The 27,997-nt window shown below is 53.0% G+C and overlaps 1 protein-coding gene across 1 annotated transcript; it reads right to left on the bottom strand.

The window, feature by feature from the left end:
• On the bottom strand, positions 1–27,997 carry Ogdhl (oxoglutarate dehydrogenase like). Its single transcript, XM_032919109.1, has 24 exons — positions 27,901–27,997; positions 25,953–26,008; positions 24,241–24,445; positions 23,094–23,264; positions 17,426–17,528; positions 16,940–17,055; positions 16,627–16,781; positions 15,678–15,824; positions 14,157–14,247; positions 10,429–10,608; positions 10,159–10,287; positions 8,653–8,832; positions 7,959–8,111; positions 7,258–7,360; positions 6,674–6,802; positions 5,808–5,958; positions 4,756–4,883; positions 3,633–3,811; positions 3,355–3,426; positions 3,139–3,264; positions 2,965–3,037; positions 1,575–1,738; positions 1,272–1,426; positions 1–606 (listed from the first exon to the last, which is right to left on the bottom strand). The coding sequence occupies exons 3-24, from the start codon at positions 24,442–24,444 to the stop codon at positions 483–485; spliced, it is 3,033 nt and encodes a 1,010-aa protein (XP_032775000.1). The 5' UTR covers position 24,445; positions 25,953–26,008; positions 27,901–27,997; the 3' UTR covers positions 1–482.

Genomic DNA, 27,997 nt, shown 5'->3' with positions numbered 1-27,997 from the left:
CTTTCTTAAGTCTTTATTCCTCTACGCTTTGGTCTCCACACCTGTGCTGCACCTCACTGCATCCCGTGGTGTGGTTGAGCTTCACCTGCTGTTAGGGCTGAGCTCTCTACTTCCAAGATCACAGCAGAGAGCATCTCTGAATCTACAGATGAAGACAACGGGGTGATCGGAACTAAGTCTGCCAGGATGGGAGCAGTGGCTGTCTAGGGACATGACCAGTAAAGCTAAAGAAACCACCACCACCAACACACACACACACACACACGCACACACACACACACACACACACACACACACACCCAGAAAGGTTAGCAGGGCTGGCCATCTATGTCCCCTCCATGTAAGGAAGGCTATGGTCTAACAGAGACCAAAGCCTACAGTACTACTCTTTGGTCCCAATTGCTACATGAATGTGGTTCATCTGGAGCCCCAAGTTTCCAGATAACCTCCCCCAGCAAGATCTGAGCACACACGGCCTCGTTCTAAAACGTCTTGCCCTCGAAGGCCTTCAGGTTGAAGGCGGTATCCAGAAACTTCCTCAGCGACACCAAGTGAGTATTCTTATTTCCAGTGGCTGGCGCGGCTGCTGGTTCCCGGCCAACATACCTGGAGGAGGAGAGTCAGCTCAGAGAAGGGCTGCTAGGGTCACAGACGTGAAGACTGCCTGCCTGGGCGGTCCTCTACTTAGAGGCCCTTGCTGTGGGCCTACACCAAATTCAGCTACCCAGCCACAGGACACAGAAGTTGCCCACTCCGTGACCATGGAGACACAGACTTTGGAAGCAAACACACTTTGGGCTGTTTCCATGATTCTCATCCCTGCCACCATCTTCATGAAGACAAAGATGCCCACACTGAGCACCAGTGGCTGCCACCTGCTAGGCAGCTCAGGGGGCTGGCACCTCAGGGGGCTGGCACCTCAGGGGCTGGCACCTCAGGGGCTGGCACCTCAGGAGGCTGGCCTACACAGACTGCTGTACTACTGTGTTCTGGCAGAGGGGAGGCAGTAGCAAGCCTAGGGGCCAACACTAAAGGGAGGTCATCCAAGTCACACAAGAGGGTCTGAGATTCGATCCTGGTTTACTATCCTTAAAGGTCCCACCGGCAATCCCCCCAACCCTGAAGTGCTAACCTGTAGACAGAGAGCTCAGAACCTGCAGGGGCTTGAATGCTTGCCAGAGAAGGCTGGTTCTCAGTGGCACTGCCGATACGGCAGGAAAACCTAGGCTAGCAGAGGTGGGAGGTAGACATCGAGCTCTCTAGCCCAGTACCATATGGGCCGGGAGTGGCCAAGGAGAGTCATGAAGCGCGGACTGATGTAGTCGTAATAGCCCATGTTCTTATGCTCCTCCTGACACCACACCAGCTCAGCTCCTGAGTACTTCTCTGCCTCCCGCATGATCAGGTCGAAAGGGAAGGGGGAGATCTGGGGAGGCAGAGATACAAAGGCACAGTCAAGGAGCGACAACATGAATGGGGCCTGCTCTGTGCTCATCAGTCACACACACATGCCTGAGCCCGGGGCGGGTGAGCTGACCTTGTCTATCGCTACAGAGGCAAGACCCTCGGCAAACCTGTTCCAGGCGTGTGATGGCCACTTGCTTCTCTAGGCCCTGGCTGCTGCGCTCCTTTACCAGGTCGTAGTACACCTTCCCTGTGCAGAAGATGAGCCGCTCTACGCGCTCAGGAGACTGTGCCGCGGGGCCGTCTTCTGGAATCATCCGCTGGAAGCTAGTTCCTAAAGGGTGGACCGGGCACCTCGGGGATATCAGCACCCAGAAGGGCAACGGGACTCTGAGCACCCCAACCGTCCCTGGGTTCTTCCCAGCTACTGAGCTGATTCAGGCCGGGCTGATTCCACGAGACAGCTTTTGATCCCAGAGATGGATGAAAGGGGAGATGATACCCTGCGTTGTCAGAGGGGGAGGGGAGACAGGTCTATGGACAAGAGCAGGCTCTGGAACACATTCAAGGTATTGGGGTACAGGGATGGAAAGGGCCCCAAAGGACAGAGAAGGTACCGTGAGGGCCCACGATTGCACCATCCTGCTCCAGATCTGGAACCCCTCCCCCAGTTGTGCCCACATTACAAATGGCACCCGCCCCCATGTGCCAAAGTGAGTGGTTGGGAGGCCACTGACACTCCTCCCTAGCCCCATAGCAGAGCCTCGATCTCCCAGTCCTGGCCATTTCCCCTTCCTGAAGTCAGCATGCTCTAAAACCCCTCAGAGAGCTGTTGTGATGTCCCTGTGTCACCACCCCTCCCAGGGTACCGAAACACAGAGGGCAGCTGCTGACAGCAGTAGGACAGAGCTACCAGTCTCCCAGGGGGCCGGTCGCACTGGGGTCTGACCATCCACTACAGCTGCCTTCCCCACAACAGACACACAAGCAAAAACAACGTAGAAAAAAAACCACACAACAATAAACTCAAGTGTCCATGCTGCTGAGGCCCTGACTAGCTAAATACAGTCTCCACTCAGGACTCAGCCAAGCCAGATCTGCCGTTGGCCACAGGCTTCATTCTTGTGCCGCCCTGACCGGGTCACCCTCCAAGGCTTCATGCGCCTTCCTGGCCCTGTTTCCTGGGGGGGGACACAGGTTCCCCGTGATGCCTATTTGGTCCATGAGTGAAACTATAGGTAGAAAATGAGTGTGTGACACTCAGAATTCAGCAAACAGGACACTGCTCTGCCTGCCATTACTGACAGGTAAGGGAGCCCACCTACTCCCCGGACCCTGGAGCTCATTCTGAGTCATCTGATCTAGCCAAGGTGACAATCTCCCAATGCTGTCACAGGTGAGGACCAGGACAGGAGCTGCTGTGGGGGGGACAATGAGGACAGAGACTGAGAAGACAAAAGCAAAAGGAGCTCCAGGGTCAGAATCCACATATCAGCCACTAGACCTCGCAGGTCATCACCCCAGTGAAGGAGACCCGCCGGGCCCAGATCAGACACATACCGGACACCATCTGGTCAAAGCTGGACTTGGCATCAGGGTGCCTCAGCAGAGACTTGGGTGTGAAGACAATGAGCTGGAAGGCAAAAAGCCAGCCGCCAGTAGCTCCTATCCATCTATGGGTTCCCACATCCAACCCTTGCACCGTCACGGTGCTGAAAGGCTAGGGCGGCTCACAGGCTTGCGGAAGGGCAGCAGGATCTGCCGGCGCAGCACGTGGAAGTAGCTAGCCGGTGTCGAGCAGTTCACCACGATCCAATTGCAGTCATAGAGCTGGCTCACCTCGAAGTCCTCGGTGAACACCTGCAGTGAACGGCCGGTGGGTGGCTGGCTAGGAGCGGCACCCCACGCCTGGTCTCCGCTCCCCGCCTGGGCACAGCAGCCAGCACTCACAGGGTAGGCATCTGAGTCGTCGTTGCTCATCTGCAGGAACCTCTCTGGCCTCGCTGAGGAGTGCTCTGGACCCTGAAAGCACGCGTGACCCAGACTGAGCCTGCAGAAACCTCAGGCTGGCTGTGTCCAGATGGCTTCGAGACAACCCTGTCTGTGCCCGTTCCCACCTCGCCCACGAGTCTGAATCACAAGTTCCCGGGGGCCTGAAAGGCATTTCAAAGGGATCCAGGGTGACCCTGCCCTCCTGTGGTAGGCCTGTGAGGGCCTCCAGCCCTCACCATGCCCTCCATGCCGTGGGGCAGCAGAAGTACGATGCCGTTGTGCCGCACCCACTTGGCCTGGCCAGTGCTGATGAACTGGTCGATGATACACTGGGCTGTGTTGTGGAAATCACCAAACTGAGCTTCCCAGAGGACCAGGGCGTTGGGGCTGGCCATGGCATAGCCCAGCTCAAAGCCTAGGCAAAGGACATCAAGACAAGACAGAGCTCAGTGCAATGTCACCAAGCAGCAGTTGTTCCAGTTAAATCCAGCCTTTCCTCAGTATATGCTACCGGTCCCGACTGGGCCTTCCCAATACGCCAGAAAGGGGCAGGAGCTCCCTGGGCCTCAGAGGCCAGGATGTGCGTTCCTGGATGTGGAAGCTTTTCCTACACTATATGCGGCCATGTACATCTGTATGTGGCCCTTGGGGACACCACATAGACCATCAGCCAAAAAGACCCCTGAAAACCGTGCGAAGCTCCTGGGAAAGGCCCAAGCCCACAGGCAACTCCCACAGGTGGGGCTGAAGCCCCAGAAGTAAAAGGGCAAGAGTGCTGGCTTCAGGCAAGCCGCGGGGAGGCACGTCCGCGGGGAGGCACAGGTGAACCCCGGCACTGGGCTCCTGGGGTGGAGGATAGAGAAGGTGGCTTGAGACCATGTGTTCATGGCTTCTGCTAGGTGCTCCGTAGCTACAAACTGCTATGGACTCTCCTGGGCTTTTGCATGGACACTCTGTGCCTTGCGTCCGGGGGAAGAGTTTAGGTATCATACAGAAAACAAAGCAAGCTGGGTGTGGCGATGCACACCTTTAGTCCCCGCACTCGGGAGGCAGAGGCTGGTGGCCCTGTGTCAATTTGAGGTCAGCCTGATCTACGAGTTCCAGGGCAGTCAGAGCTGTTACACAGAGAAACAAACCCCAACAGAGATGGCAAACAGAAAGAAATCAGGCAAATATCCCCTTTCCCCAGCTGAGATGCCTGTTGGCCCATGTGGGACATGACTTCATTTCCCAGATGTCTCTGGAAAGAAATGGTCCCACCACATTTCCTCAGGGCCATCCGAGTATCTCTGTCCTCCTTCCCACTCTCTGAGATTGCCCTCCCAGACACTGAGGCACGCCAGTGAGCCGCCCACCCACCTAGAACTCCATACTCTGAGAGAGAGCTATTGCACACAGTGTAGGGGGCCTGGTCAGGCCACAGGTGATTCATTGGGACACACGTCCTCCGGTCAACGTCCTGGTCGTGAAGAACATGGTGCCGGTGGCTGCGGAGAGAATTCAGGAGAGGGACAGAGCAAGGAGGCTGTCACAGGGCAGCAGCAGGTAGGTAGGTCTCGTTATGTCCCGAAGAGCCTACCAGGCCCTATGAAACGGCCACACCAAGGTTACGCAGCATCATGTTCCTTTCCCACAGTGTCTTACCAGCCCTGCTCCCTGACTGCCGGCCACCCACACAGACCTGCCTTGCCAGCATCCCCGAAGCAGGGTGCCTCTTGAGACCCCAGCAGGCCACATCTTCAAGGTAGTATCCCTTACATGTCCTACCATCCCAACCACCACACCCACTTGAAGGAGTTGGGCAGCACTGTGAAAACCCCGAGATTAAGAGTAAGGGGGCCACGGGTTGAAGCCCAAGCCCAACAAAGACCGGCATGCAGTTCAGGATGCAACCGGTGGCTGCCTGGATCCCAACCAGAAGTCAGGCTGGCAGAAATGAGCCAGGAATGGAAAAATGGCTCGTGGGCCTGGAGGCCAATGAACATGACACTGAGCCAAGACTCCGAATACTGAGGGCCCCAACCTAGAAGAATTATGAGTCCTCACTCAGATCCCAAAACTCAAGCAGCAAGGGGGAACTCCGGCTGACGCAGTCACCAATTATAGAAATAAAGGCTCCTGAGGGCCACAAGTGACGACCAGCTTAGAACAACCAGTCAGCTCGGCATATGAGGGTCAGGGAAGGCACCCGTCTCAAAACTTGGCCCTGGCTATGGATTTAGCCAAACAAATGTCCCCCCACCCCCACTCCCAGGGAGTTCTGAGAGAGGGGGATTGGAGAGCCAGGTCTACTTCAAATCTCTAAGGCTAACCCCGGGATGCCTGTGTTTTGCTGGGTTCTGAGATCCATGGACTCAGTGAAGACAAGACCAGCACTCAGGCGGCCAGGGCCCAGCCTGTCTCAGCCTCACCTGAATGTGCCCCTCTCCACATCCTGGCCACTGAGGCGCACATGGATGCCCTCCTTCAGCAGTGAACCAAAGGCCATGTACTCTGCCAAGGCCCAGTCCACTGTGCGCTTCTTGGTCATGTCTGCACGGCCACGCAGGATTCGAGAGAGACCTGGGAGGGTGAGGAACACGGTTCAGCCTCGGGCCTGGATATCTGACTCATCAGAGCCGTGGGCTGTGTGCTCAGTGAGAAGGCAAAGGCCGTGGGTGGTCCCCTCAGACTCTCCTCCCTAGCCTGTAGCCATACCAGGGCTGATCTGAGCTTCCTCTCCAAAGGAGGAGGTGGTAATATACTCGGTCAGAATTCTCTCTGACACTCCCATGGAGGTCTGTCCCTGCCCTCCAGAAGAGGAGACTAAGCTAACAGATACCACACACCCAGCAAGACCCCTGCACTGTGTACAGAATGCAGCTCTCAGCATGGGTGCCATCAGTGGGCACCTCGTGCATACTGTGAGAGCTGCATTCCCAGAAGCTACCTAGAGGAGACCGACATCTTAGTATAAGCTTCTCTGTTCCCCTAAATGGCCCAGGGGTAACCTGGAGGCTGCCTTTGGCAGATTCAAGATAGCAATCCAAGGCGTCACCCTGGCACCCAGCTGGAATGTGGCATGCATGAACGCTTAACTCCCCATATCCACTGGGAGCAGAGCTGGTGACATGGGAAGGAGCCTATACGAGGCTTTGAGAGCCAAACCAGGAAACCAAGAGGCTAAGCAGGGACATGGCACGGTCTCTGTTCTCCCTTGATACCGCATCAAGTCTCCCCAAGGGACACAGTGTCAGCTCTGAAGGTAACTTTGTTGGAGCTTGCACGGCAGCCTTACCTGTGTGGATCTTAAAGTCCTCCAGGGGCACAGAGCTGGCCACATTGCCAATGTGGATCAGCGTGTCCTCAGGGATGCCCGTCGTAGGGCATGTCATGCTCTTGGGCTCCCCATCCACATTGAAGAAGCCTGAGGGGACAGACTCCATTTATACTCTGGTGGTGAGGTGAGGGGACTTTGACACTCCTGGTTAGTTTTCTGTCTGGGGATAGGAAGGCTACAATTCCTTACCTCCAGGGACATCAGTCCTCCTTGGGATCTGCCACAGATAAAGAGCCTCGGCCACAGCTCCTACACCTGCCCTATTACTCCTCCAGACCCTGAGGTCACAGCCGGCCTGGCCTGGACCCCTTAGTAGACACCCCCAGTACCATCCGCCCCAGTACCACCCACCCCCATCCCTGCAAGGCACAAGTGGCCACACTTGCTCTAATGCCACCTCCTCCACCTGCAGGGACCACTCACACCTGTGCAGGCCTCAGCTTCTAGCTCTGCAGCAGCTGCTCTCCAGAGCCGCAGTCCTTTTCCTCCACCAGCGCTCAGAGGAGGCTCAAGGGCATCCTTGACTCACGGGCCACACTCACCAGGCCAGGGCGAGTCCAGCCAGTGCTTTATATGCAGAATCTTTTTATCCTTGGACCTGCCATAGGCTTCCTCACAGATGCGGTCATATTTGGCAATTTCTTCCTGGAATTGAGAGGAAGGTGTGGACGGACAGTCATACTTTAGGCATCCAAGAGGGTCAGTCAGTCCAGACTCAAAAGCCCTGGTCTCCGTCACCAGGTTCTAGATTCTATTTCTTGGTCCATTGGGTTTCCATGGTCAGAGGCCTAGAGAGAGAGTTCAGAGTAGTCCTGGGCAGATACTACAAAGCCTGAAGAGCCCGGGTATGCTGTGGAAGGAGATCCAGGGAGACAGAGGAGAGACTCACACCTTGCTTTCAGAGCTTCTACCATAAAGGCAGAAGGACTAACATGTTTATAGCCATTTTAGGCATGATCCCAATGCAAGAATACTGTTTAGAGAATCCTTACGGGACATCCCTACAGAAAGATCCCTTTCCTGCCTGAAACTTGGCTTTATTGCAGGTCACAATGCACACCCAGGAGCACCCAGGCCCTAAATTCCTGAGACTATTAAACCCAGAGACTTTTGGAGACAAGGGACGACGTCAGCTACGCCTTTAAACCTTCGATGTCTAGCACTGGGCTGAAGGCATCTGCAGTCATCCCAAGTTCCCATTCTGTTCACCTGAGGTTTGTGCCCACAAGTCCCGCCCACCTACCTCAAACTCCTGCAGGGTGACTGTACCCTCGGCGATGAGCTTGTCTGCGTACTTCTTCAGCACGGGTACCTGCTTGTGGATCTGCTTGTACATGAGCGGCTGCGTGAACATGGGCTCGTCCATCTCATTGTGGCCACGCCGGCGGTAACAGACCTGCACGGGCAGCCAGGGGTTCAGTCCCTACTACAGGCTGTGAGCACAGTGCACACGCAGGCCAGGGTCTGATCTGAAGCATTGCAGAGGGCCCGCTCTCACCTGTCCCTGAATGACTGTTCCATGCCCAGGCCTTCCCACAGACTGTTGGTTCTTGGTAACACCAACCCTCAGTCTAAAAGTATTTCTGGCCCTTGTGCTGAAGCTGTGACTGAAGCCTTAACCACACAGGAAGATGGGCCATCAGCATGGCCCCAGCACCCTCAAATATACCAAGCTTGATCAGCACAGCAGAAAAGAGCTCCCATCGCTGCTCTAGCCCCAATACCTCAAAATCGCCTGGTTTGTTTGCTACCGGCAAGGATGGGCTACTAAGCCTGCTCTGGTGCTAGCACCCTCAAACATACCCAATTTTCTTAGCAGGTCAGGAATAGGCTACTCACTGCATCCTGGCCCCAGCACCCCCAAACACACCCATCATAGCAGGAATAAGCCATCTACTCCACCTCTGTCTGGGCCTCAGTCAGTACCCCAGACCCACCAGATCTACAACAACATCTTTGTTGAAGGTGTTCCTCCACTCGGCGGCCACACTGCACACATAGATCACGGCTTCTGGGTCATCTGCGTTCACATGGAAGATGGGCGCATTGACCACCCGTGCCACATCCGTGGGGTAAGGTGAGGATCGAGCCATTCGGGGATCTGTAGTAAAGCCAATCTGCAAGGGCAGAAGACAGACATACCCCTCTGTGTACTCTCTTTTGAGACAGGATTTCATTACGTCTGGACTCCAGGAATCCTCCCATCCTGGGATCTAGAGTAGTTGCAACTACAGGCATACACCACTGTACCCAGAATTCCCGCTCACTTTGAGCTAGACATACGGTGCCAGGCACATCAGGGAGCTGGGGAGTGGGGGATATCAGGGTACCTAGGACATATGGGACATGAAGGTAACGATCAACATGTCCTTGACCAGCTATGACAACAGCTGCTATGGGATAGCAGTGGCCGCAGCAAGGAGGCTGGCCCACTTTTCTCCCAGCGCCTGTGCTGCACAGGTACACGAGCCTGGGAGATCGGATCCACCAGAGGGACCGCAGAGCTTTGGGCCAGATGTGCCCAGCATCACTGACCTCATCTATAAGGAAGTCTCATTAAAGTCCTGTCCCCCAGCAAAACCCAAGGGAGATTAAATACTACTGCCAATGAGGCGGAGGACACAGGGTTTCTAGTCATAGGAGACAGCTGCCCAGAGGGAGAACACGGCTACCAGCTAAGACCAGTGTGCTCAGGAGAGCTCAAGGTCACCTACAGCCATGCTGCCAGCCACTGTGCTGTCCTCTGTGCTGCTACACATGGGGGTCTCTAGGTGTCTGTGAGAAGTTTTTCAGGACCCCAGTCCTACAGAATTTACATAGAATCTACATCTGTCTCTACACCTTTAATCATATACACAATGTAAACCATATGTAAACAGTCACTATATTATAAACTTTAGAGAACAAAAAAAATAAAAGCCCGTTCGTGTTCTGTACAGGTTAGTGTCTTTGGGTTGTTTTTTTTTTCCTGAATACTTTCGTATGTTTGATGTTGTGGTTCAAACCCAAGGCTGATATACACTAAGCAGGCATTCTCCTGGATTTTCTGAGACGATCTCACCCCACAGCTCGCACTGTCCATGAACGTTCTGTGAAGGACCAGCTGGAATGGCAGGACCCACACACCTGGTCTGAATATTTTGGATCCGTGGTCAATTGAGCCTATGGGCGTGTAACCTCCAGTAGTTACAAAACTGTCTACAAATGTATATAGATGTGTGTAGAGTACATGTATGGCATATATCTACCGATTTCTCATTCTAGGACACAAGGCTCCCTGCCTGGGGTTCCGTGCTGGGCTAAGGATCGGGTTCGTTACCTGCAGTCACGTGTGTTAGGAAGCGGTGGGACAGTGGTGTAAACACCACGGCCGCCTCACACTTCCCACCAACCCACAGCCTGGACTTCATGCATGCAACCTAGCATGGAGCCGACATCCTTACCTGGTTATTGACCACGACATGCACGGTGCCGTTGGTGGTATAGGAAGGCAGGTCACTGAGATGGAAGGTCTCATAGACGACCCCCTGGCCGGCAAAGGCGGCATCCCCATGGACCAGGATGGACATGACCTGAATGGCAGGGCATAAACAACAGGATTCTGTACCCTACGAAGCCCACCATCTCCTCTTCCAATTCCTCAGGATCTCAGAGCCCCGTTCAGCCCAAAGGCTGATTTCTAGGTGCCATTCTATGGACCCAGAAAAACTCACCTTCCTACCCTGAGCATCCCCACGGTAGAACTGTTCTGCCTTCGTCTTCCCCTGTACCACAGGGTCCACAGCTTCCAGGTGGGAAGGGTTGGCCACCAGCGACAGTGTGATGTTCCTGTTGGTGACACGGTTGATCCTCTCATGGTACATGCCCAGATGGTATTTGACGTCACCAGAGCCCTGAGGGTAAGGGTGGGATAGGATGAACCTGCCACACCTCCAGTGTGGGATGCAGGGCAGCTCATGACCATGCCGGGCCGACTTGCCAGGCTTCTTAGATCGTACCAGAGTTCAGTGGCTACCTTACTCCTCACATCAATGAAACCAAAGACGTGTTAGAGGACATTTTAGGATCCAGGAGTGGAGAAGGCGTACTTTCTAAACAATATATAAAGTGCCTATGTGGTAAGATAGCGAAGCCAGGACAAATCTTCCATTAGCAAGGGGAAGGAAATCCAGGCATAGTACCCAGGGGGAAAACAAGCTGATCTGCCAAACACGGGGCAAGAGATAATTGCTCTCCATATGCAAAGTGGCTTTGCAAATGAGTAAAGTCAAATGCCAAGGTCCCAAGGAAATGAGCAAAAGGGGATTCTTCAGAACAAGAACCACAGAGGTTCAAAACAGTTGATTCATTTCAAAATAGGACGCTAGACTTAAATCATTTTGCATCCATCCAATTGGCAAAGGAAAAACCAACAGAGAGACAGCCGTGGGCTGGCCGGGCCAAACGTGGAGTGGGTGGGCCCAGGGGAGGCTCCGAGGTGTCTGCTCCTGAACTCAGGCCCCTGCACCTCTCAGGCCCCTGCACCTCTTGGGCCCCTGCACCTCTCAGGCCCCTGCACCTCTCGGGCCCCTGCACCTCTCGGGCCCCTGCACCTCTCGGGCCCCTGCACCTCTCGGGCCCCTGCACCTCTCGGGCCCCTACACCTCTCAGGCCTAACAGCTGCAGTCATGAGCTCACTTGCTAGGACTGGGGTGCTCACTACAGGAGGCAGAGTCCTGACACACAGCACCGCAGCTGCTCGTTACGTGCTGGCATGGAATAGAGGCGACCTGGTGAGTGAAATCGCCAGATACCTACAGTGCCCCGAGCTGTTTTCATGGCTCCTGGACAAATATATGTGTCTGCAGGGAACACACCTCCCCACAAACGCAGGCACACATACACCAACACACCACAGGGATGAAGTGTCACGGAGAAACTGTTTTCTTTTCCAAATCATATTTTTTTCCTTTCAAAAATACTTACAATTTTTAAATCTTACAAAAAAGAAATAAAGAAAGAAAAGAAAAGAAATGAAAGAAAAAAGTGCTACTCTGACAAACATTTCATTTTTTTCCCAAGAATCCTCTCTTCATTCCTCACACCATCCTGGGCAGGGTCCTCTGTGACTGTTCTACTGAGGAGCGAACAGAGGCTGACAGGTGAGAAGGCGGCTGAGCGACAGGAACAGGAAGCTGGAAGACCCTGCGGGGGGAAGCCAGCCATGTGGGCACGAGGCCTGCTCTAGCTCCATGTGTCAGGTGCTCCTGGACCAGTTTCTTTAACCATCTAAACACCTGTGCTGGGTGTAAGGGTTTCAGAGACAACGTTCTCCTCCCTCTCAGAAGAAAACAATTGAACATGTAGACATGGATGAACACATGGGGTGACACACAAATACACAGATGTACAAGTAGACACAGACACACACAGACACAGATACAGACACACACTGACACAGACAATATATACACAACTCACAACACAGATATGTAACACACACACACAGAGACACAACACACACAGACACAACACACACAGACACAACACACACAGACACACATACAAGGACACACAGACACACACACAAACACAACACACAGACACAACACACACAGACACACATACAAGGACACACAGACACACACACACAGACACAGACACAGACAGACACAGATACAGACACACACTGACACAGACAATATATACACAACTCACAACACAGATACGTAACACACACACACAGGCAGGCACACACACACAGACATAACACACACAGACACAACACACACAGACACACATATAAGGACACACAGACACACACACAGACATATACACACAGACACAGATACAGACACACACTGACACAGACAATATATACACAACTCACAACACAGATATGTAACACACACACACATACCACACACACAGACATAAAACACACACAAGGACACACAGAGACACACACACAGACACACACACACATAACACACATACCCCACACACACACAGACACACACGGACACAGACACAGACACACACAGACATACACACACACACAGACACAGGCACACAGACCCACACACACACAGGCAGACAGATACACAGACACACACAGGCACACAGACATACAGACACATACACACAGACACACACAGGCACACACAGGCACACACAGGCACACAGACATACAGACACAGACAGACAGACAGAGAGAGACAGACAGACTCAGACAGACAGACAGACAGACAGACAGACACACACACACACACACACACACGGCCAGAGAAGAGACAAAGCAAGGAGACAGAGGAGCGGGAAGCACAGACCCAGTGCCCAGGTAAGGATGGTGACTTGAGTGGAGCCAAGGAGAGAAGGCAGGCAGGAGAGCCGAGGGCTTGGCACGGCTAAGAGCCTCAGTGGCATGCAAGCCGCAGGGTGAGAACAAGAAAGTAAGTTTCGTGGGCCATGGACCACCCATCAGTCCACCCAAGCCTCTCTGGAGCCAGCAATTCATTGAAGGCTGATAAAAGGACTGTGGACACAAAGGCTCAGCGACAAAATCTCAAGGGAGAAACTTCAGGAAAGCCCCTGCACCCTTCTGGGCCTCAGTTTCACCAGCTGGCAATGCTAAGGTTGGCCTGAAGGATCCATTACAGCTCCTACTTCCCAGAGCCTTAGGGACCTGATGCAAGCACCCCAGCCCCTGGGACTCTTTCCACGTCTGTCAGCCTGGCAGTTCAAGTCCCAAACTCTCCCAGCCCACCTCCCAGAACCAGCCCTCTCGGGGTACCCCAGGAACAGTATGCTACCCATTTCCCAGACACCAGCCCTCTGGGTACCCCAGGAACAGTATGCTACCCATTTCCCAGACACCAGCCCTCTCTCAGGGGTACCCCAGGAACAGTATGCTACCCATTTCCCAGACACCAGCCCTCGGGGTACCCCAGGAACAGTATGCTACCCATTTCCCAGACACCAGACCTCTCGGGGTACCCCAAGAACAGTATGATACCCACTTCCCAGACACCAGCCCTCTGGGGGTACCCCAGGAACAGTATGACACCCACCTCCCAAACACCATCCCTCTCGGGGTACCCCAGGAACAATATGACACCCACCTCCCAGACACCATCCCTCTCGGGGTACCCCAGGAACAGTATGACACCCACCTCCCAACACCATCCCTCTCGGGGTACCCCAGGAACAGTATGACACCCACCTCCCAAATACCAGCCATCTTGGGGTACCCCAGGAACACCAGCTGTCTCCAGGTACCCCAAGAACACCAGCCGTCTCGGGGTACCCCAGGAACACCAGCCGTCTTAAGGTACCCCAGGAACATCAGCTGTCTTGGGGTACCCGAGGAACACCAGTTGTCTCGGGGTACCCCAGGAACAGTATGACACCCACCTCCCAGACCAGCCATCTCGGGGTACCCCAGGAACAGTATGACACCCACCTCGTCTGCTGCTTCCAGCTTGGGATCAAACTGACAGAAGATCTGTTCCAGGTCCTTGCGGATCACGTTAGCCAGCACATTCAGCCTGCCCCTGAGGACCAGAATGTCCAGGGCTGTCACCTGGCACCATCGTCACCTTCCTACACTGGCCAAGTACAGCCATTCTCCCTACCTGCCACAGAACCTATCAGAACCCTTCCTGCTGGGACCCAAGGAAGGCCCAATCCTCCAATCCTACCTCAAGAAACCAAGCCCTGGGGCAGTCCCAGTTTGCCAACTTCCTTCAGGCAGACTCCCTGCTCATCAATGACTTAGAAAGACCCAACCCATTGCATAGGCACCTCCCACACACTGAATCTAGTACGCTAAGGCTCACATGCCCCTTCCAGCCCAGCCAGCAGCAGCTTCAAGCAGGGTGGGGCAAAGGGGACTCAGATGGGGAGAATACGGAAGAATTGGCAGTCACGAACCAGATTCTTCAGCCCAGCCGGAACTCGCTAGTCAAGGTACTTACTGCAGGGTGGGCACCAGCCTGATAGAACACATAAGTGACTACAACATTCCCTTCAGAGCCCACTGGCTTCAGGGTGACAGTGACCTCCTGATTCCCAGCTCCACACAGGAAGGGAGAGCCTCCTCCTCGTCAGTTCTCCTCCACAGACACAGCAAAGAACATTCCTCAGCTGCTCTGGGCAAAGCCCTTCACAGCCCGAGGCTACCATTCATGCCACGGAAGCCTGAACCAGCCCACATGGGCCCCTCTGATCAGAGAGCCCTCCAGGCAAATACTCACCCAGCAGATGTCTGACCCATCTCTGTCTCCCAGGTGCCATCTTCTCCTGTCATTCTAATAGCCCAAGGCATGAAGCCATGCATTCTATGCCACCATGGCTATGGGGACAGCTCTGCCTAACCTCCTACCAGACACTGGGCATTACCAGACCCCTCAAAGGACCATGACAGACAAACCTCAGACTCCGCAAAGGCCACTAAGGCAGAAACTATCCACCCCCTACATCTAGAGCCCCCTAGACATCACAGCCCTGTGCTAGCCCAACCACAACCAGCTTTCTAGAGCACAACAGAGCTTTGTCCCACAGACTGCTGGCAAATGAAAATTCCAAGTCTTCATCAAGGGAAACAGTCACCTTAAGCTGGGAAACAGACTGTTCACCCATCTCTACAGACCTACGTCCAAAGGAGCCAACTCAGGCCATTTACTCAACACATCCCCTAAGCACACACACACCCTTGACTTCTTATCTACAGGATTCGAACACATGTCCCACAGTCTGAGGTCCTGCCCCTCCTGGAGAAAGCAGCAACATGACCAGAGAATCTGATGGGGCCCTGGCTGCATGTGGCTTTGGCTAAGTAAAGAACAGGCCAGACCAGGGGCCCTGAGAACCTATCAAGTTCCTTGCTTTATTGCCTCAAATCCCACCAATGCCCCTCACCCTGACTGCCGCCTCCTTTTTCCCTCAAAGCAAGCACGCTGGCGAGGTCAATCGGTGGCCCTACCTGTGTGGCATCCCCAGGATGATGTTTTCAACCCCCATCTCACTAGATTTGTCGATAATGGTCTTGAGAGCAGGGATCATGACCTCACAGCCTTCCAGGCCAAACCGCTTCTCTGAAGACCACTTCCTGGCCAAAAAGTCTTCAAACCTGTTTGGGGAGAGGGGAAGGGGAAGGAAAGGGTAGAAAGGGACGAGGTTGGGGTTCCTGGGGGATTTTCACAAGCACTGGGAGCTAAATGACTAGGACACAGGAAGGGCAAAATCACCTCCCTCCTGTATAGTCCAGGACCCAGCCTGGATACCTCGTCACTCACCCAACGAAAAGCACAAGGTAGGGCACCTTGGGGGTCTTCCCAAAACCTTAGCTGCCACCCATTCCCCGATACCACTCTCTCCTCTTCATCATCAAACTTCCCTAAGAAGTCATCCTTCAGTGTTCCTGCCCCACCACCGTCCTGCAAGCCTCAAATACCTCTACCCGGCCAATACTTAAGTTGTGCCCACATCCACTGCTCAGAAAGTCACTCAGCATCCAGCAACCAAACCAGGTGCTCCTCCAGGCCCCCGCAGCTCCTCTCCTCCAAGGCATCAACAGGGAATAATGCACTGCCCCTGCCAGGGGTGCTGTCACCCCCACTCTACTCCCCACCCCCGTGCTGGGGACAGTATTCCGTCATGTCATTCCTACAGCCACAAGCTGTCACTTCTGCCTGTGCTCAGTGTGACCTCACTGCCGTGTTTCTTGAAGTCCCATCCCCACCTACCTATGTGGCTCTGATTATCAAATCAACTGAGCATATGGCCCCAAGGTTTGCCTAAGGCCTTCTGCAGGCCTCCGGCAGTGGGAGCAAGTCAGCCTGCCTTCCCTTGCTAGGCCCTGCCAGTTTCCCTGCCGTGGACACCAAGCATGGCCCTCCGGCCACGCAGACTGTCCATCAGGTAGCGCTGACCTCATGGAGCGCACCAGCCTGGCCAGCAGGGTCCGCTTCTCCTCAATGGAAAACTTCATCACACCAGGAGTTTCAAATTTCTGTCTGATCCACTGGCACTGCTCCACATCGTTAATAAACATGAACTCCAGGCCAATATGCTGGCAGTAGGTGCTCTAAGGGGGACAGGGGGAAAGTCTATGAGGTACAGACAAGAGGGGTGATGGCTCCAGAGTCTGAGACTAAAAAGGAGGTACCCTCCCTCCATCTATCCCTCTGCACATGCTCAAGAGCTCCAGAACTAAGCCAGACGTGCCTTCCTGAGCCCACCTACCTCCAGGCGCCGTATGATCTCTCGAAGAGAGAGTGTGTTCTCCGAGCCACCGATGAAAGTAGTGGTGGGCAGCCGGAACTCCTTGTCCAGATCAGCCTCCTGCAGGTCATAGAAGGCTGGAAAGGAGCCCAAGGCAGTAGAGAAAGAAAGGCTGAAGTTGGGCTCCGGGGACGGAGAGCACCTCAGCAGAACCCACTGCATCCACCCTGAGGCCTGTCTGGAAGCCCTGAGCAAGCATCAGTGGAGGGAGGGAGGGAAGGACCTGCCTCACCGTCTGCCGTGAGTGGGTCTGGACAAGTGGTAAACCCTAGTGCAGGAGGGACCCTGTATAGTGAGTAGAAAATGGACCCGGGAGCAAGAGTCCCACAGACAGAGAGATGCTGGCTCCGGCTAGGTTCCAGACCCTAGCAAGCTCCTTGCTGGGCCACAGACACCAGCTGGCATGGCACTGCCAGGTGACAGGGAAGGATCCCTCCCGCCTCTTACCCAATTTATCAATGGTTGTGATCAAGTCCGAGGGCACAAAGGAGTCCAGGTCTGCATCCAGGATGCCCAGGGGGTCCAGCTGGGCCACATGGTGGCCTCGGATCTAGGGAAAGAAAGAACGATAAGGCTGGGTGGATATTTATTCCATGTGAAGCTCAGAGTTCTGACTTGTCACACCTCCTACTGTGCTGTCGCCCGCAGTGAATCCCTGATGGCAGAGGGTGGTTGCCTCAGTTCAAACGTGCAATACGAGGCTGGCAAACATTAGCAAAGACCCACACGTGAAGCTACATGCTGTACACCACCAGTGTGAATTTCCAAAGCATCTGACTGTGGTCAAGGAAAATCCACACAAGAGTGAGGAAAAGCCCCACCTGCTACTATGGAACCATTTCCACGATCTCCTACGTACACACTTGTGCATTAACAGACACGACAGTAATTAAAGCAGTGATAAAGAGAAGATTTAAAAGATCGGGCAGAGGGCTTCAGAAATTAATGCATATCCAGGGACTAAGCCACTACCTAAAGACTATACATGGACTGACCCTGGACTCTGACCTCATAGGTAGCAATGAATATCCTAGTAAGAGCACCAGTGGAAGGGGAAGCCCTGGGTCCTGCTAAGACTGAACCCCAGTGAACTAGATTGTTGGGGAGGGGCAAGGGGGGAGGATGGGGAGAGGAACACCCATAAAGAAGGGGAGGGGGGAGGGGGAAAAAAAGAAAAAAAAATTAATGCATAGAGGCATGACAAGAAATCATAAAACTAAAAATAAACCATGAAGAAAAAGTCATATAAAAGTTACTGTGCATAGAGATGGGGCGGTGTAGGAATTGCAGAAATTGGATCGAAGGTATAATATTTCAAAGACTTTTAAAGAATATCTTATTTTGAAGATTTGACTTTGGGACCCTGTAAACATTTTAATTATAAAACTAAATCAGGATTTGACACTAATAGTAAGATGTGACAAACAGTAATATACCCCAGCAGGATCACTAAGCAGAGAAGGATGAGTCCATTTGGCCAGCGGAATATTCCCTAAAGGGGAAATTCATGAACTTTCCTATTGCCAGTCAGTAGCTACAGTAGGGAATTGTTATTCTCAGCCTGTTGCGTGTGGGCTATGGAAACATCACCTAAGCCGCTGCATGGCATCTCTGAGAACATCCATTGTTGGCATCTTTGAAAGGAGAAGGTGTCATCAGATGGATGGGGTCAAACCCTTAGCCCTGCATTTGAAGTGCGTAGCTGTATTAAAATAAATCCATAATGCATGCTATCGTTCTAAAAAGCAGTTTCCAGCTCTGATGGCTGCCACTGTCTAGACTGATGGAGAGCATTCTCAGAACTCCCAGGAAGCCTGGTTCTGGAACGGGGAAAATATAAGACTATTCTAGTTACTTTTCTGTTGCTGTAATAAAACACTGACCAAAACCAATTTGGGGAGGAAATGACTATTTAGCTTACAGACCCATGATGAAGGCAAGGGAAGCCAGGAATTCAAGACAAGAACCTGGAGGCAGGAACTGAAGCAGAGACCGCAGAGAGGATCAAAGGACAGGAGGCTTGATCACCGCTTAGCCCTGCTCAGCTACCCTTCCTGTACAACCCAGACCCACTGCCCACTGTAGGCTGGGCCCTCGTGTATCAATTAGCAATTAAGAAAATGTGGGAGTGGGTGAGAGGGAGGAGGAGCATCCACACAGAAGCGGGGGGGGGGACAGGGGAAAAAGTATGACATTTGAAATGTAAATATATAAAGTATTCAATTTAAAAAAGAGGAAAAAAAATGCTCTGTAGACTTGTCCACAGGCCAATCTGATCAAGCCAATGCCTCAGCTGGAATTCTCTCTTCCCAGCCCTGTCAGGTTGACAAGTGAAGCTGACTATGACCAAGATTGACTTGGAGCATAGTAGACCAGAGAGCACAGGGGTGCTGATCACTGCCAGGGCTGGGAATAAAGACCCACTGTAAGCAGTGTGTGTGTGTGTGTGTGTGTGTGTGCGCGCGCGCGTGCGCACATGCGATTTACAACAGACTGAAATCCATCTCATATGTTTCATGTCCTCATTCACACGAAACTATAAAAACAAGAAAGTTAGGTATAGTGGTGCATGCCTGTTATCTTAGCAATTGGAAGGCTGAGGCAGGAGGATCATGAATTCAAAGTCAGCCTAATCAGTAGAAGGAGAGACTGTTAAGTGGGAGGAGGTGGAGGAGGAGGAAGAGGAGGAGGAAAAGAAGGAGGAGGAGAAGAAGGAGGAGAAAGAGGAAGAAGAAGAGGAGGAGGAAGAGGAGGAGGAGGAGAAGAAGGAGGAGAAAGAGGAAGAAGAGGAGGAGGAGGAAGAGGAAGAAGAGGAGGAGAAAGAGGAAGAGGAAGAAGAGGAGGAGGAGAAAGAGGAAGAGGAAGAGGAAGAGGAAGAAGAGGAGGAGGAGGAAGAAGAGGAGGAGGAGAAGGAGGAGAGAAGGAAGAGAAGGAGAAGGAGAACAACATTCACTGGCTACTTATGAAGGATGCACAAAACATCTTATTTTTGAAAAATCAGTCAATAAAAGGGAAAATAAAGTGCCCCCTAACCCTGCCTTTGCTGTAGCATGTACATCTCAGTGTACCATGGACAAAGGGAGCTGTCCTGTGACAAGTACCTCACACAGAAGGAAAAGAAGGGAAATATTTACCATGCTTGGCTGCTCACTGCCCTAAAGTCCATCCCATCCCCACCAAGAAGCTGATTGAGGGAAATCAAGTCCACACTGGGTAAAGCCTCCTCTAGAGTTCAGAACTCATTTACACAGACAAAGGGGCCGGAGAAATGACACTATGGAAACGTCAACGAAACCCCAACTCAGAAAACCTCTACAGGAAAAACAGCATGGTTCATTTTACAAAAACTAGCAAGAAAGTAACAAAAACAAAAACAAAACCAACAAATAAAGAAACAAAGAAACCAAACACAGAGCAGAGCACAGGAGACACATCAGCCACTGCAATGTGCTGCCTTACTGCGCTCTTACTTCAAACGTGCAATGCCTGAATCCACAGGATCCTGAGATTGGCACTGGTTAATTTAAAAACAAAAAACGAAGAACAAGCCAGATACGGTGGCACACGGCTATATCTCAGCACTTGGGAGACGGAAGCAAGATCAGGACTTCAAAGTCAGCCTTAACTACAGAGCTAGTTTGAAGCCAGACTTCCGGCTACATGACAATATGGACTGAAAGAGAGCAGTGGCTAAGATCATGAGTTCAAATCCCAAAATCCATATAAACAACAAGGCATGATGTCGTGTGCCAGGAACCTCTGTTAAAACTATGGAGTCGGGGTTGGGGATTTAGCTCAGTGGTAGAGCGCTTGCCTAGGAAGCGAAAGGCCCTGGGTTTGGTCCCCAGCTCCAAAAAAAAAAAAAAAAAAAAAAAAAAAAAAACAAAACAAAACAAAAAAAAAAAACTATGGAGTCAGATAGCCCCAAGAGCTTGCTGGCTAACCGTCCTACCCAGAACAATGAGCCTCTGGCTCAATGAGACACTATCTCAAGGCAATAAAGAGGTAAAGAGACTAGGCATCGTGCTCTGGCCTCTACACACACACACACACACACACACACACACACACACACACACGCACACACGCATGCACACATGCACGCACTCTCACACACATGTACTCACACACATGCACACACACACATGTACTCACACATGCACTCACACATACATGCACTCACACACATGCGCACACACATGCAAACCTACACATGCACACATGCACACACACATGTGCACAAACACACACTCACACATACATGCACTCACACACATGCACACACACATGCAAACCTACACATGCACACATGCACACACACATGTGCACAAACACACACTCACCCATACATGCACTCACACACATGTACAAACACACACACATGCACTCACACACATGCACTCACACACATACACTCAAACATACACACACACAGATGTACTCACACATGCACTCACACATACATGCACTCGCACACATGCACACACACATGCAAACCTACACATGCACACATGCACACACACATGTACTCACAGATGCACTCACACATACATGCACTCACACACATGCACACACACGCACACATGCACACACATGTGCACAAACACACACTCACACATACATGCACTCACACACATGCACACACACATGCAAACCTACACATGCACACATGCACACACACATGTGCACAAACACACACTCACACACACACACATGCACTCACACACATGCACTCATACACACACACTCAAACATACACACACACACATGCACTCACACACACATACACACATGCACATGTACCACATGCACAGAACCGAAAGGATGGAGCACTATGCTGAGATAAGGCCAGCCTCGAGCTAGCATCCTGGATATTAACCTCCACACAAGACAGTTCTAGTCTGACCATCCTTGTTCTTGTCCAGATCACCCATGAGGTCACTCAGTGTCTTTCACCCAGCTAGGAAAGCACAATGAACTGGAAGTTTCCCTTACTGGAAATACCTGGGACCAGAAGCATTTGGCATTTCACACTCTTCTTGATTTGAGACATAATGAGATACGTTGGGGAAAGGACCCAAGTCTAAACACGAAATTCGTCTGTTTCGCCAGCACCTTGTATGCAGAGCTGAAATGTGGTTTTGGACAATGTTCTTAGGATGCCTGTGTTCTGGCTACAATCCATCACTTGTGATTAGGTGTGGAACTTTCCACTTGTCACGTCACATGGTCCTCAAGCAGTCTCAGAATGCTTAGCTGGTTTACCAGTTACTGCGCTGCACGAAGCCCGCGGGTCCTCCGGCTAGCGAGTGACAGCCCCGTGACCCTTGGGCTCCAGGTGCCCAGGGAATTCTCTCCCACACTCCCACACAGAGGATGCCTAGTTGGAGGTAGCACACTGTTTCCATTTGCCAATGCCCCGATGTTCCCAGGTCCATGTAGCAGCTCGCTGCTCCTCCCACCAGTCTCTTCAAGAGCCCAGAACCCCTAGAACTACCCTCCACAGGCCACATTTCCCTTGTGAAATGCCTTCTGCTACGGGTTCCCACAGAGAGAGGCTCAATGGTTGCACCTGTTACGGCATCAATACCAGCACAGGCCTCCAATTAGTCCTGTTCAGCTGAGAGAACATGGACCGTCACCAAGACACACTGCCAACCACCGGGCCCGGCCTAGGGAACCCAGTGTGAGAGAGCCCAAGCCTCCAGAATGAGCAGCTGGTGGGGGAGCTGTGTCTGGTAAATTATTAATTCGTTCCGTCTTCGCTAATGAAGTTCCTGCTGCAAAACGGTCCCCATTTCTTGGAATGTCCAGACTGGAGCACGCTTATCAAGTGTCAGAGGGCTCCACAGACACTTAAGGCTAAATGCAACCTACTAAGTGCTCCCCTGGGTACTTAGGAGAGAGACATCGTGTGCAAGACAGACGACAAGACGGAGAAACAGACAAGCCGGCTAAACAACATGCTCGAAAGCTCTGAATGGCAAAGGCTGGTTCTCAGTGGAGGTGGCATTAGGGCTCAGAATCCCTGCACCCCTCTGCATCCCTCCACATCCCTCCACACCCTTCCACACCCCTCCACCCCCCTCCACACCCCGTCCTCCATCTCTCTTACCTGGTAGGCACGGATAAGGGACTGTACCGCCAAGTGGTCTTCTACGAGCTTGCTGGTCTTGGTGCAACTTGACACTGACGCCCTGCTCTCTTGGATGACGGCTGGGGGCTGTGGCTGAGCAGGACTCACAGAGGCCTCCTTAGTGGCTCTCTGGAAGAAGTTGTCCCAGGACTAGGTAGGGAAGAAGAAAGAACCCAGCTGGCTCAGGTCATGAAGAGTTGGGAGCCCTGAAGCATTCAGTGTTCTTGGGAACCATGGTGCTCAGGGACTTTGCAGAGGGACCCTCCATTCAGGGACCCTCTCTACTAGTCCAGGTCCCTTATGCATCCCCCAGTTTTCCTTGGGATGCGGGTTCGGTTATAGCAGGGACGTCTGCCCACATATACACTCTCGCGATGTTAGAAAACTCTCTCTACAGTCAGCTGCGTGCGCACACAGGAGGACACCCTGCAGCACTATTCACGGAAATCGAGACAAGCAGCGAACGGGAAGTCCGTTAGTGGGGACAGGTGACATCCAGGTGACAGAATACTACAGAGGCAGAAACAAGCAGACAAAAAATGGGGCTCTTCTTGTACCGACATGGAAAGAGCTGGGATCGCCAGATGAAAGCCAAAAACAAAACCAAACAAAAACCAGGACCGTTCCCTGTCAAGCTGATGGAAAAGGGGGAAATTCCATTATGTTTGCAGATGTTTACCAGAGAAACATCTTAGAAAGAAAAGAAACTAAAAAAAAGAACTCCGTGGTGGGCTAAGAGAAACTTCTTGATTTTTCATGCTGCTTGCATCTGGATCATGTGACTGTTGCCTTTTCTCCCATTTCACTTTTCGCTATCAAGGGGTATTAGTTTACCAGACAGCACATCTGGATGCATTTATGTCTTAATCTCATCCCGAGAGCCATCTGGAGAGAGCTCAGCCTAACCAGGCAGGGCAGGTCTGCGGCCTATCAAGTAGGAGATCTCTATGGTGCATCAAGGGGGATGGACTCACACATACTTTGATCAGTGAGAAAGCAAGAAGCCTCTCCCCTTTCCCCCCACCCAAGACCCAGGGACTGAGGTCATGGCTGGTTCTCGGCAACCCCTCATTGTCACCCACCCCAGCGGCTTCCTTCCCGTAAACTATAGGATTCAGGTGCCAACCTTATGGACGCTCTGAGGGTTTTCCAACCAGGCAAAGTACATCTCCTCCACATAACTGGGGCTGACTCCACCTCTGCTCCGTGGGATGGTAGTGGGTGGCCCGGAAGACCTCCTGCGCCCACCGAACGCTGCGATATCCCGTGTGGCCAGGAGCTTCCTGGCTTGTGGCCCCCACCTGAACGGCAGCAGCCGCAGCTGGCTCATTCTGGACGTGAACGATGAGGAAGAAACACAGAGCACAGCACTCAGTCAAGAGGAAGCTCAGACACATGGGAGCTCGCTCCTGGCATCTACAGTCCCCCTGAAAGGTGGCCCCAGACTGAGCCAAGGTGAGACACAGGGGACGAACTCCCAGCTCAGCTTCGATTCCAATTAAGAGGTCTCAGCTCAGCAACCTTCTCCAGAGGACTCTGAAACCCAGTGCTCCTACCCTCCCCTCCAGCCTCGGCTCCCTCTCTGATGGCCCCATGGACCAGGAGGGACACGACCTGAATGGCAGGGCATAAACCAACAGGATTCTGTACCCTATGAAGCCCACCATCTCCTCTTCCAAATCCTCAGGGTCTCAGAGCCCCGTGTAGGCAGTAACCCAACAAGGGACGGGCACATAGCCTGTCGCCTTGGAAATGGGGCCAGGGTCCTCCAGGGTCCTCCAGGCACTGGGTTTGCTGTACACAGTCAGAAAAGGCAGGGAAAGGGTGCTGAGAAGCACAGGCTCAGAAAGACGAAAGAGGACCCACTATCCCCAGAGCCCCTGATCGCTGGCTAGAAGTGACCGGTGACTCCCTCGGAGTGCAATACTCACTAGGTCAGGGTATCCTTGCTCTTGGGCAAAGCCAAAAGGTCAGGAACCCAGACTTCAACAAGAGCCCCACTTCACGGAAGTGAGGACTGGGGGTCCCTGTGGTGGAGGCAGAACTGAAGCCAGCCCTTGACAGATCCCTGCTACATCTGCCTTCTGTGGCCCCCAGATGCTACCTAGAACTCACACTCTGGATAAACGCCACCCAAGGCAGCTGTCAGCCCAGGGTAATTACAGGCCAGGGGCCACCAGGTCAGGAAAACACAATACTGGGTTCTCTTCACTTGTCAAATCACCTGCCCTTTCCCAAGGAAGAGACCTAACTAGTGGGCAGGCTTTCAATGGACAGACATCCTCAGCCACCTCCCTCCATAACACAAGTTTTAAAGGTCTCTACTCACAGAGAACTACGAGGCTCCCTGCTCAGACCTACTGAAGCCCCTGCCGCCCCAGGGTCCTGCCACCACACATAAAGTGGGATCTCTGTTGTCCTACCTTGCCCCATAGCTTTGAGCATACCCCTGCCCAGCTCAGCACAGCATAATGCCAGCCTGCATTAGATCCTTCCTCTGAATACTGACTAATATTCTTCTGCCTTGGAAGTCCAAGCTTCAATATAGAGTCCAACCCTAGAACCACCCATCAGAGTCCAGAAACCCATGGCCCCTTATACAACTCCCTGACCCAGAACACTTATATTCTAGGGTATATGGTCCTGGCCAGAACTGGCTCTGAGTCAACGCTCCTAGGTGTGTTCAGCCAATCGTCACCAACTGCATCCCTCCACCCTACCTGCCACCAGCTAAACCAAGTCAGGATGCCACTGGCTAGAGTTTTTGCAAGGGATCAAGTCCACCAAAGGGCGGATATGGCTCTCCTAGGCTGCCTCCCCTCACCCTTGCAAACTCACTTGAAATGGAGGGCCAGGTGAGTTCCTCAGTCAGGGAAGTGATTTCCTGAGGTGACCTGCAGCAAGTCTGAAGTAGAGGAAAATTAATAACTAGAAAATACATTCTAGAAAGGGGGTAGGGGGACTAGCAAAACTCTGAACCTCGGGTGCCCCAGGATTCCCTCCCAACATTTCAACCCCCAAGCTAATGTAGCCAGGTCCCTTAGTGAGACACTTGGGGCTGAGCCTCTGGGAGCAGCTGCTTTCTAAAGGCTAAGCATGGGCCCTAGGGTCAAACAGTTGGAGTCACACGTGGAGACATCAGGACCCAAACAAACACGGGGCTTCGGCATCCCCATCCCACACAGCAAGGAAGATAGGTTGTAATAAAAGCAACCACAGTCAGACAAGGCTGGAGACATGGCGCTCAACATCCTCAGAGGGGCACAGAGGTGGGCACTAAGCTGGAGAGTGACCAGCTGTCTGTTCCAGAGCCTGTGTCTTCCTCATGGCAGCACAACGATGTCAGCTTAATATCTCCTTGGGACAGTGCCCCAGTGGCTCCTTCTGCCAGCTTTACCCCCACAAGGTGATAGGACAATTCAGGCCAGATAGGGACAATGCCTGGTTGTATCCAGCCTGGCCCAGTGTCGGAACACTGTGTTACACAAATACAGAGCAGTCTGGGCAGCCAGACACTGCTATGGCCTTCACCCAACCCGGCAGGAGATGCCAGCCATTCCTACCCCCATGCCAGCTGGGCTTGGGGACCCCAGAGCTCTGCTGAGCTCTAAATCTACAGCCAGAGCCCTAATTAGTCCTGTTAGGTCCTGCCCATACAGGGCAAGATGGCAGCAAGCACACCCCAAAACATACCCTGTGCAGTCGTCTAGTGGGAAAATCTTGGGGCATTCTTTCTGAAACAATATCATCCAGTAGCCCCAACCCGACCCCAGAACCAGTGCAGGCAACTTAAGACTAAGTCTCCTGCAGTAGCGCACAGGGGAGGGCTGCTCCACAATGGATCCCTTGGGAAAATCAGTTACTAGAGGTCAGAGTAGGGAGGCCCCCTTTCCTCCAAGCCTCGAAGCAGCACGGCAGCAGCAGAGCCTGCATTCTGTCTTTCTCCTCTGTCTTGTACTAGAAACCGGACTCACTGCCTGTTTGGAGGATGTGGAACTCCAAAGAGCTAGGAAGCAGTGTGCGATGGGGGGAGGGGGATACAAGCTTATTTTCTTGACAAGGAGGAAGTAAGGGCCAAACTAAAGCCCAGAACTGGGAAATGTACAAAGGGGAGTGAGGCCTGTTTGAAGGTTACTGGTGGATGAATGGAGAGGAGATACACAGACGGGCTTGGGATTGAACCCTGTAGGGCTGGGTCTTTGCAGAGCATGGTCCTTAGGGTCAATCAGATAAGGCTTCTTAGGGCTGCTCATCACGAGCGTGGGAGGATGGCTGAGACCTCAAACTACTAGCAAGGAATCTGGTCGGCCTCCGTTTCCTCAAGTGAGAGCAGAGACAGCAATTAAAAACACGTTTGAGCACTGTCCTGGGACTTCGAGGCTGCTTGCGTGTCCCGCCAGATGCAACCCTGGAACCTCCTCAAGCTCAGTGCTGCTCTGGGCAGCCCCTTCTCCTTGGAAGAGTACCAGGCAGGCTCCTCTCCAGGCCTCTACGGTAAAGAGTGGGAGGGGGGCTGCAGCCTTCCGGCCCGAAGCCCCACTGCTGGCAAGTCACTCCTTCCCACGACATCTGCATTCGCCTGCTGAAACGCGCAAAGGGCCGGGGGTCCTAAGGAACGCCGCACTCAGTCAAGGGAGAGACCAAGGTCACGTTCCCGTTCCCCACACCCCACCCCACCCCTCCCCAAGGGCCTGGCTGAGGTTAGCGGGCAGCGCTGCCCCAGGACCTAGGATAGAGTTGCAGAGGGGCCAGCTCGCAGGAACGGGGGTCGCGCCGCCGCGCTCACCGGCTGGCCGAGGTTCCGGGCCACGCGGTCCGGGGGGGCTGAAGGTCCGGGTAATGCGCGGAGGGTCGCGAGCGGCGCGCGGTAGCAATTACCTAGG

Source organism: Rattus rattus, chromosome 13 (assembly GCF_011064425.1).
Source record: "Rattus rattus isolate New Zealand chromosome 13, Rrattus_CSIRO_v1, whole genome shotgun sequence".
NCBI classification, from domain to species: Eukaryota; Metazoa; Chordata; class Mammalia; order Rodentia; family Muridae; genus Rattus; species Rattus rattus.
Note: the sequence above shows the minus strand (reverse complement) of the source record. Positions and strands in the feature narration are given on the sequence as shown.